This window comes from Hemiscyllium ocellatum, chromosome 7 (genome assembly GCF_020745735.1).
Source record: "Hemiscyllium ocellatum isolate sHemOce1 chromosome 7, sHemOce1.pat.X.cur, whole genome shotgun sequence".
NCBI lineage: Eukaryota > Metazoa > Chordata > Chondrichthyes > Orectolobiformes > Hemiscylliidae > Hemiscyllium > Hemiscyllium ocellatum.
Genome location: NC_083407.1, coordinates 37,528,075 through 37,539,944, shown reverse-complemented (window position 1 = coordinate 37,539,944; position 11,870 = coordinate 37,528,075). Strand labels below are relative to the sequence as shown.

At 41.0% G+C, this 11,870-nt stretch overlaps 1 protein-coding gene across 1 annotated transcript in view; it reads right to left on the bottom strand.

Annotated features, from left to right (window-relative positions):
- Positions 1-2,124: 2,124 nt before the first annotated feature.
- Positions 2,125-11,870, bottom strand: part of LOC132817333 (histamine N-methyltransferase-like) — a 48,777-nt gene continuing 39,031 nt past the window's right edge. Inside the window, exon 6 of the mRNA XM_060827742.1 lies at positions 2,125-2,462. Within this exon, the coding sequence (XP_060683725.1) occupies positions 2,125-2,462 (338 nt within the window). The remainder of the gene's footprint in view (positions 2,463-11,870) is intronic.

Sequence of the window (11,870 nt, the reverse complement as noted above, 5' to 3'; positions counted from 1 at the left end):
GGACTGTCTCCTTGTCCCACACGGTAAAAGAAAATAACTTGGGATTGAAACCAGTATACTGTATATCTCTCTGAGTGAAGTAGTTTGATAAAAATTCCAACATTTCAAATATCCAGGCTCCTAACGCAAACTCAGCCGAATCTGAAAATTTTCCATTATTGTGGAACTGTCAGCATTCAGATCCCATCAATGGAAATTCATTTCAGAGGAATTAAGAGGAGTCAATTTTTTTCTGTCTGAATTTGCTCCTTTACGTAAGTGACTCTTTTGTCTTCATCCATAATGGCTCTGTAGAGTTGTATATGATTTTGTCCACCTTTATATGAATGTGTTGGAATAAAGGTTGGAATAAAGGATATATTATATAATTTGTATGGTGATGGTGGTGTAGTGGCAATGTCATTATACTGGTTATCCAAAAACATAGGTTAATATATGATGGTGGTGTAGTGGCAATGTCAATATACTGGTTATCCAAAAACATAGGTTCAAATTGTATCATGACAGATAATGAAATTTGAATTTCATAAGACTGGATTTAAAAAAAACTTTCTTAATGTCAACTATATTGTCACTGTCAATTTTCATAAAAAAAAACCCTCATTCATCAATATCATTTAGGGAGAAAACATTCACCAGCCTTCCCTCTTCTGGCCTACAATGACACCCCACACGTAGAAATGTGGTTTAATGGCAACTGAGCCATGGATGTCTCACATTCCATGAACCAATAAAACAAATTGATAATCATTTTGTCACTTGTTTGAGTTTATTGAGAAACTTAGGGAAATACACTTTTGTTCTAGTTATAGTAATAAAGAAAAACAAATTAACTATTTTTGATAATTGAATAAGCATTTATACTTTTTTATATGGCTCCTGGAGTAATTAGGGCTTGATTTTCAGTACACTCTTCCCATTAGAGTCATAAGAATGAATAACATAAAATAGAAAAGAATCAATGAAAAGTATGCAAACCTAACCTATAGTGATATATTGTTTAGTTCTTGGTCTTTGCAAAAGAAATATGAAAAGAAATACCACTGAGCAGATATGACTTGGAGGTGTCGGTGTTGGACTAGGGTGTACAAAGTTAAAAATCACACAACAATCGATTATAGTCCAATAGGTTTATTTGGAAGCACTAGCTTTTGGAGCACTGCTCCTTCATCATTTACTCTACAACAACTTGGTGAAGGAGCAGTGCTCCGAAAGCTAGTGCTTCCAATTAAACCTGTTGGATTATAACCTGGTATTGAGTGATTTTTAAGCGGATAAGCCTTTAAATTTAAAAGTATTTGGTAACAAGCAAGAAAGCCCACAGAAATAATCTCAATTTCAATGAAGACTCACTACAGTGCATACATTTCTAAGAGGTCTTAACAGACTGGATGCAAGATATTGAGGCATCTCGCCGGGCATGGTATTGATAACAGTCGAGGTGCTCTGTACAGAAAAACAATCATGACTTTTGGAGAAGCCATGGGCAGAGGTAAGGCAAAATCTTTCCTCTGAAAGGTGAATCTTTGTAATCATTTATCAAAGAAGCCTGTGGAGGATAAGTCATTGAACATTTTTAAGAAGGAAAGAGAAAAATATCCAGTTGTTGGCAGGGTCCCCAGGTATAGGAAGTCAGCAGGATTGTGGCATTGAGATGAAGGATCAGTCATGATCATGTTGCATGATAGAGTGAGCGTGAGGGGATAAATGGCCTACTCCTGTTTCCATTTTCTATCTCTAGTTTTCTAAGTTAAATGAAAGCTACACAATTTATTCTGGTGCAACAGGCAACCCTGTTACAAGAGTTTACATCAATCAAAAGGAGATTTCTGCCAGGAGATTCATTTACAGAGACCAGAAGTAATTGCAGTCGTGAATTTTAAAATGTATCAAAATAACTCAGTGTTCAGATAATATTTTAAAAGTTCTTTTCAAAAATGCAGGAATTTTTGTTTCTAATTTGCTGAAAAATTGTTCTAATAATTTTAAAGAAACATATTGTATGAATTTAGAACATTAATGCAAGAATAATTACTTAACATAACTAATACAGCAGCAACAAAATGTAGATTAAAGGAATTTGAGTGAAGTTAACTGGAAAACGATGTGCTGAAAGATATACGATCAGTAGTCAATTACTATGAATTTCAAATTATTGCAAAACAGAATTTTCTTGTTTTCCTCTCTTGAACATGAAGGTTGATGTAGGTATTGAAGAACTTCAGATTTGAGATCCTCAGGAGCGGTTTTCCTGAAATCTGCTGAATCTGTGAGGAAATCCAACAGACAGTCCCCATTTTCATTTCCTTCAATGAAACACTCGGTGATGTCAAAGTCAGAGGAATGCTCATAAATCTGATACTTCATTTTCATTTCAGCAAGCACGTTTTGCACATCAAGAGAAATGCTTGTAGGAAAACGAGATCCAAATTTCGTCCAAAGTGAACTCCATCCGCTATCATCTGTTAGCAGTAAAATTTGACATGTAAAACAAAATTGAAATGTATCTGATGTAGATTTCTTTTGGGAAAAATATTGATGATATTTACAAATTATTCATTATTTTTCAGAAAGAAAATAACCTGTTGTAAAATTTATTTGGGATATTAAGCAAAGCGATTTAGTGCAAATATGCATTGAATGATAACGCATGAGGAAATTACAGAAAATCGTGTATTGTTTGAATATCATTAAGTGTGAAATGCTGGATTAAAAAGCAACAGTTTTTTTTGTCATTTCACCAATACCAAATATTGGAGAATTATAGTAAATTGTAGAACTGAAAATAGGCCATTCAGTCCATCAAATGTTCCCTCCTACATCTAATATAATCATAGGAAGAGTCACCAGACCTGAAACATTAGCTTTGATTTCTCTTCACAGATGCTGTCAGACTTGTTGAGCCTTTCAGCAACTTTTGTTTCTGATTCACAGCATCCACAGTTCTTTCTGTTTTTAATATAATTCTGAATTGTTCCCTGTATATTTTCATACTCTCCGCATTTTTAGACGCTTAACTCTGCTAAAAGTATCTGCTGACTTCACTTCAGTGACAGTTTCTTGAGACATGAAACAATTTTTCTAGACGTTATACTTCTGTAATATTTTCTTTAACATCACAGAAATAGAGTTGTGGAAGGAATTATTTGGTCCTTCATGTCTGCACTGGCTCTCCAACTTCAATTATTGCAATTCTTCTGCCCGCTCCTCATAACCCAGAACACTGTTAATTTTCAAATAATAGTTTAATTCCCTTTTATGTGCTTTATTTGAAAAAGTGTCCACATGTCCTAAGGTAGTGCATTCTAGACCTTAACCACGCACAGTACAAAAAAGGCTTTGTTTCTCATTTAACTTCTGTTTCATTTGCCAATTAACTTAAATCTGTGCCCTTGCACTGATGATATTTTCGGGTGTGAGAATATTTTGTCTTATCTACTCAGTCCATGATTTAGAATACCTTTATCAGACCTCATTTCAAGTTTCTCTTTTCAAGAAAACAGTCCTAGCTTGCAGTTAAAGAGTCATGGAGCTGTACAGCATAGAAACAGATCCTTCAGTCCAACTCATCCATGATGACCAGATATCCAAAATTAAATTAGTCCCATTTGCCAGCATTAGACCAATATACATCTGAACTGTTTCTGCTCATATACCCATTCAGATGCCTTTTAAATGCCACTTTCTCTGGCAGCTCATTCCATACATACACCACCCTCTGCTTGAAAATGTTGCCCCTTACTCCCTTTTAAATCTTTTCCCTCTAAATGTAAATCTATGCCCCCTTGTTTTGGACTCCCCCACACTGCGGAAAAGACCTAGTGACCCTATCCATGCTCCTCATGATTTTATAAACCCCTATAAGGTCACCCTTCTGCCTCCAATGCTCCAGGGAAAACAGTTCTAGTCTATTCAGTCTCTCCCTCAAGCTCAAACTCTCCAAACTTGACAACATCCTTATAAATCTTTTCTGAACCCTTTCAAGTTTCACAACATCCTTCTTACAGAAGGGAGGCCAGAATTGCATGCAGTACTCCAAAGGTAGCCTAACCAATATCCTGGATAGCTGCAACATGACCTCCCAATCCCTATACTCAATGCACTGACCAATAAAGGCAAGCAGACCAAACACCTTCTTTATTATCCTGTCAACTTGTGACTCCACTGTCAAGGAACTAGGAAGCTGTCCTCCAAGGTCTCCTTGTTCAGCAACAGTACCCAGGACCTTATCATTAAGTATATAAGTCTTGCTAAGATTTGCTTTTCCAAAATGCAACATCTCACAATTATCTAAATTAAATTTCATTTGCAACTCCTTGGCCTATTGGCCCATCTCATCAAGATCTGAGGAAACCTTCTTTGCTGTCCACTACACCTCCAATTTTAGTGTCATCTGCAAACTTACTAATCGTACCTCCTATGTTCAGTTCCAAATTATTTATAGAAACACCGAAATGCGGTGGACCCAGCACCCATCCTTGTGGCACAACACTGTCTACAGGCCTTCAGTCTAAAAAACAACCCTCTACCACCACCCTTTGTCTCCAACCTTCCAGATAGTTCTGAATCCAAATGGCTAGTTCTCACTGTGTTCCATATGATCTAACCTTGCTAACCCATCTAACATGTGGAACCTTGTCAAAAGCATTACTGAAATCCATATAGATCACGTCCACTGCTCTGCCCTTATCAATCCACTTCGTTACATCTTTAAGAAAATCAATCACGTTTGTGAGACATGATTTCCCACATACAAAGTCATGTTAACTATCCCTAAATCAGTCTTTGCCTTTCCAAGTACATGTAAAATCTTGTCCCTCAAGATTCCCTCCAATAACTTGCCTGCCACCCATGTCAGGCTCACAATTCTATTATCCCTAGCTTTTCCTTACCACCTTCCTTAAATAGTTACACTACATTGGCCAACCTCCGGTCTCCTGGCACCTCATCTATGTCTATCAATGATGCAAATATCTCAGCAAGAGGCACTGCAATGACTTTCCTAGCTTCCCTCACAGTTCTAGGGTCCACCTGATCAGGTTCTGGGAATTTACCCTTCTTTATGTATTTTGAGACATCCAGTACACCCGCCTTTGCAATATGGACATATTTCAAGATGTCGCTGTTTATTTCACCAAGTTCACCAGCTACTATATCCTTCTCCAAAACATTGATACAAACTACTCATTTAGTATCTCCCCATCTCCTGCGACTCCGCACATAGGTGGTGTCATTAATCTTTAACCGGCCTATTTTCTCCTTAGTTACTCCTTTGTCCTAGGCACCAGAAAGGACAATAGCAGGAACAACCCTGTCAACTCTGTAAAGTCATTCTCACTAACATCTCGGGACTAGTGCCAAATTTGGGAGAGCTGTCTCACAGATTAGCAAAATTACAGCCTGATATAGTCATACTTACAGATAATGTCCCAGGTACCACCATCACCATCCCTGGATATGTCCTGTCCCACTGGCAGAACAGACCCAGTAGAGGTGGCTACACGGTCAGTTGAGAGGAATTTGTTCTCAGAGTCCTCAACATTAACTCTGGACACCAAGAAGTCTCATGGCTTCAGGTTAAACATAGGCAAGGAAACCTCCTGCTCATTAGTACATACCATCCTCCTTCAGCTGATGAACTGGTCCTCCTCCATGTTGAACAACACTTAAAAGACATACAGAAGATGGCAAGGGCACAAAATCTACTCTGGGTGTGGGATTTCAATATCCACCACAAAGAGTAGCACCAGAGCAGTACCATTAATGGAGCTACTAGACTGGGTCTGCAGCACGTAATGAGGGAGAAACATTCTGGACACTATCCTTTCCAATCCACCAGTTGCAGATACAACTGTCCATGACAGTATCATGAAGAGTGACCAACACACAGTCATTGTGGAGATGAACTTCCACATTCACATTGAGAATAAACTCCATTTTGTTGTGTGACACTATTACTGTGCTTAATGGGACAGATTTGTAACAGATCTGACAACTCAAGGCTGGACATCCATGAGGCACTGTGGACCATCAGCAACAGAATTGCCTTCTAGCACAATCTGTAACCTCATGGTCCAGCATATTCTCCATTCAACCATTACCATCAAGCCAGGAGATCAACTCTGATTCAATGGAGAGTGCAGGGGGGTAATGCCAGGAGCAGCACCAGGCATATCTGCAGATGAGGTGTTAACCTGATGAAGCCAACAAACAAGACTACTTGCATACCAAACTGCATAAGCAGCAAATGATAGACAGACTGAAGTGATCCCGCAACCAACTGATCAGATCTAAGCTCTGCAGTCCTGCCACATCCAGTTGTGAATGGTGGTGGACAATTAAACAACTCACAGGAGGAGGACGCACCACAAATATCCCCATCCTCAATTATGGAAGAGCCCAGCAGATCAATGCAAAAGATAAGATTGAAGCTTTTGCAGCAATCTTTAGCCAGAAGTGCTGAGTTGGTGGTCCATCCTGGCGTTCTCCAGTGGTCCCCAACATAACACATACCGATCTTCAGCCAATTTGTTTCACTCCCTGTGAACAAGTGGTTGGAGACACTGATACTGCAAAGGCTATGGGCTATGACAACATTTTGGCAAGAGTGCTAAAGACTTGTGCTCCAGAACTTGCCGCCTCCCCAGCGATCTGTTGCAGTACAGTTACAGTGCTGGCATCTATGGGACAATATTGGAAATTACCCAGGTATGTCCTGTACATAAGAGGCAGGACAAATCAAAGTCAGCTAATTAGTGGCCAATCAGTCTTCTCTTGATCATCAGTAAAATGTATCATCAATAGTGCTATAAGCAGCATGTGCTCAGCAATAATCTGCTCAGTGACACCCAGTTTGGGTTCCGCCAGGACCACTCAGCTCCTGACCTCATTACATCCTTAGTTCAAATATGGGGAGGATGTTTCTGGTGGTGGATGCATCCAGAACCAGGGGTCACAGTCTGAGGATTCAAGGTGGATAATTTAGGATGGAGATGAGGAGACATTCCTTCACCAAAACAGTGTTGAGTCTGTGGAATTCATTTAGGTGAAGGAGACAGTGTTGAGTCTGGGGGAGGGTGGGATCCTCAACAGCAGGAAGGCAAGTGCGAGGCTGGAAGGCAATACAGTAATCACAAATAGTAAGTTGAAGAGACAGGTCAGTCTGGAACATGACAGGAGCAAGGAATGTTTGTTGGATTAAATTGCATCCAGTTCAATGCAAGAGGGCTAACAGGTAAGGCTGGTGATCTCAGGGCATGGATAGGTATGTGGGACTGGGATAGTTTAGCCATTAGAGAAACATGGCTAAGGGAGGGACAGGACTGGCAGCTTAATGTGCCAGGGTACAGGTGCTTTTGGTCAGAACAGTGGTGGGAGAAAGAGGGGAGGGGGAGTTGCATTTTTGATCCAGGTGAGTATCACAGCAGCAGTCAGAGATGAAATAACTAAAGGATCATCCTTTGTGGGTGGAACAAAGAAATAAGAAAGGGATGGTGACATTATTGGGGTTACACTATAGGCCCCCAAATAGTCAGTGGGAATTAGAGCAACAAATATGTAGGAAAATTGGGAGACTTGGATTGTCACAGTAGGGGATTTTAATTTTCCTACCACAGACTGGGACTACCATAGTTAAGGACTTAGATCGGGTGGAATTTGTTAAGTGTGCTCTGGAAAGTTTCCTTAGGCAGTATATAGAGAGTTGTATTCAGGAAAGGGCAAAACTCGACCTACTCTTGGACAAGTGATTGAGGTGACAGTGGGGAAGCACTTTGGGACCATATAGAGAATATAGAACATAGAATATTACACATAGTTGTACCAATTTTAAAATAGTTATGGAGAGGGACAAAGCTGATCCACAGGTTCAAGTGCAAAATTGGGGCAAGGCAAATTTTGACGGAATTAGATAGGAGCTTTCAGGGGTTAATTGGAGTAGCTTGTTTACAGGCAAAGGGACCTTTGTCAAGTGGGAGGCTTTTAAAAGTGTGATAGCTAGAGTTCAAGGTCTATATGTCTCTGTGACAGTGAGGGGAAAGGTTGGCAGGGTAGGGAACCCTGGATGACAAGAGATGCTGATGCTTTGACCAGAAAAAAGGAGGCACGGCTCAGGTACAGGTAGCTGGGATCAAAGGAATCCATGGGGGTATATACGGAACACAGGAGTTTACTGAAGTAGGAAATCATAAGGGCGAAAGGGGGCGTGACATAGCCTTGGCTGAGAAGAATAGGACACATCTAAAGAGATTCATTAAGTATATTAAATGAAAAATAATAATTGGAGAGAGAATAGGATCCCTCAATGACCAAAGTGGACATGTATGTGGAGAAACGCAGGAGATAAATGAGGGTCCTCAATGAATATTTCTGCTTTGTATTTACCATGGAGAAAGTCATGATGACTTGGAAACTTAGAAAAGTTAGTGGTGATATATTGTGGACAGTTCATATCACAGCAGAAGAGGTATTGGATGCAGTTGAATGTACGAAGGTGGATAAATCTCCTGGAGCTGACCAGATACTTATGCCCGAAACGTTGAATCTCCTGTTCCTTGGATACTGCCTGACCTGCTGCGCTTTTCCAGCAACACATTTTCAGCGCTGACCCAGATACATCCAAGCACCCTGCAACAAGCTAGAGAAGAAACTGCGGGGGCCCTGTTTGATATCGTTGATTCATTGCTAGCCAGCGCTGAGGTCCCAGAAGACTGGAAGGTACTGTATATTGTCCCCTAATTCAATAAGGGTTACAAAGTAAAGCCTGTGAACTATAGATTAGGAAGCTTAACATCCTAGTAGGTAAGTTGCCTGACAATACTCTGAGGGCTAAGATATATGCATTTGGAAAGACAGGGTTTGATAAAGAGTAATCAGCATGGTTTTATGCATGGGAGATCACGCCTCATAAATTTGTGAGAGTTCTTTGCTGAAGTGACCAGGAAGATTGATGAGGGCAGGGCGGTAGATATAGCCTGCATGGATTTCAGTGAGACATTTGATAAGGTTCCACATGGTAGTCTGCTCTGGAAGGTTATATTGCATGGAATCCAGGGGAAATTGGCAATTTGGATACACAATTTGCTTGATGGTAGGAAGCAGAGTGTAATAGTGAAAGGATGCTTTTCAGATTGGAGATCTGTGATTAGTGGAGTGTTACAGAAGTCAGTGTTGGGCACAATGCTGTCTGTTATCGATGTCAATGATTTGGATGAGAATGTACAAGGCCTGATTAGTAAGCTTGCAGATGGCAATAAAATAGGTGGTATTCAAAGTTTGTGCGAAGATTTGTAGCTCGGGTGCTTGTTGTAGTGGTTCTGTTCGACGAACTGGAAGTTTTTGTTGCAAACGTTTCGTCCCCTGGCTAGGAGACATCATCAGTGCTGAGGAGCCTCCTGCGAAGCGCTTCTTTGATGTTTCTTCCGGCATTTATAGTGGTCTGTCCTTGCCGCTTCCGGGTGTCAGTTTCAGCTGTCCGCTGTAGTGATTGGTATATTGGGTCCAAGTCGATGTGTCTGTTGATGGAATTTGTGGATGAATGCCATGCCTCTAGGAATTCCCTGGCTGTTCTCTGTCTGGCTTGCCCTATGATAGTAGACATGAATAGTTGCCCAACAAGCAACATGAATTCGACTGGGCAAACACTACTATCATAGGGCAAGCCAGACAGAGAACAGCCAGGGAATTCCTAGAGGCATGGCATTCATCCACAAATTCCATCAACAGACACATCGACTTGGACCCAATATACCAATCACTACAGCGGACAGCTGAAACTGACACCCGGAAGCGGCAAGGACAGACCACTATAAATGCCGGAAGAAACATCAAAGAAGCGCTTCGCAGGAGGCTCCTCAGCACTGATGATGTCTCCTAGCCAGGGGACGAAATGTTTGCAACAAAAACTTCCAGTTCGGCGAACAGAACCACTACAAGTAGGTGGTATCATGGGCAGTGAGCAAGGTAATAAGAAATTGCAGCAGGACCTTGATCAGCTGGAGAAGTGGCCGAGAAATGGCAAATGAAGTTGAATATAGATAAGTGTGAGGTCTTGCACATTGGAAAGTGAATCAAGGTAGGAGTTCCATGGAGAATTGTAAGGCCGTAAGTGGAACAGGGGGAAATTATAATCTATCTGAAAGTGGAATCACAGGTAGACAGTGAAGTACTTGAGGGAGGGAGAGGGACCAGCAGGAGGTCTTGTACACATTGGGACCAATAACATAGGAAGGGAAAAGGTTGAGATTCTGAAGGGAGATTACAAAGAGTTAGGCAGGAATTTAAAAAGGAGGTCCTCGGAGTATTAATATCTGGATTACTCCCGGTGCTACGAGCTAGTGAGGACAGGAAAAGGATGATAGAGCCGATGCATGCATTGCCGAGTAGCTGGTGCATGGCAGAAGGATTCATATTTTTGGATCATTGAAAGCTGTTTTGGGGTAGAAGTGATCTGTACAAGAAGGACAGATTACACCTAAATTGGAAAGACTAATAAACTGGCAGGGAGATTTGTTAGACCTGCTTGGGAAGATTTAAACTAGTGAAGTGGGGGTGGGACCCAGGGAGATAGTGAGGAAAGATTTCAATCTGAGACTGGCACAGTTGAGAACAAAGGCAAGTCAAACAGTCAGGGGCAGGCAGGGACAAAGCAGAGAACAAGGTAGGACTGATAAACTAAACTGCATTTATTTTAATGCAAGAGGCCTAACATGGAGGGCAGATGAACTCAGGGTATGGTTAAGAACATGGGACTGGGCTATCATAGCATTTACAGAAACATGGCTCAGGGATGGTCAGGACTGGCAGCTGAATGTTCCAGGATACAAATGCTACAGGAAGGATAGAAAGGGAGGCAAGAGAGGAGAGGGAGTGGCGTTTTTGATAAGGCATAGTATCCCAGCTGTACTGAGGGAGAATATTCCTGGAAATACATCCAGGGAAGTTATTTGGGTGGAACTGAGAAATGTGAAAGGGATGATCAGCTTTTTGGGATTGTATTATAGAAACCCTAATAGTCTGAGGGAAATTGAGAAACAAATTTGTAAGGAGATCTTAGTTATCTGTAAAAATAATAGGGTGGTTATGGTAGGGGATTTTAACTTTCTAAACATAGACCGGGACTGTCATAGTGTTAAGGGTTTAGATGGACAGGAATTTGTTAAGCATGTACAAGAAAATTTTCTGATTCAGTATGTGGATGTACCTATTAGAGAAGGTGCAAAACCCGACCTACTCTTGGGAAATAAGGCAGGGCAGGTCACTGAGGTGTCAGTTGGGGAGCACTTTGGGACCAGTGACCATAATTCTATTAGTTTTAAAATAGTGATAGAAAAGAATAGACCAGATCTAAAAGTTGAAGTTTGATATTGGAGAAAGACCAATTTTGACGGTATTAGGCAAGAACTTTCAAAAACTGATTGGGGGCAGATGTTTGCAGGTAAAGGGATGGCTGGAAAATGGGCAGCCTTCAGGAATGAGATAACAAGAATCCAGAGAAAGTATATTCTGTTAGGGTGAAAGGAAAGACTGGTAGGTATAGGGAATGCTGGATGAATAAAAAAAATTGAGGGTTTGGTTAAGAAAAAGAAGGAAGCATATGTCAGGTATACACAGGATAGATCGAGTGAATCCATAGAAGAATATAAAGGCAGTAGGAGTATACTTAAGAGGGAAATCAGGAGGGCCAAAAATGGACATGAGATAGCTTTGGCAAATAGAGTTAAGGAGAATCCAAAGGGTTTTTACAAATACATTAACGACAAAATTGGCATGGTGGCACAGTTAGCACTGCTGCCTCACAGCGCCAGAGACCCGGGTTCAATTCCCGACTCAGGCGACTGACTGTGTGGAGTTTGCACATTCTCCCCGTGTCT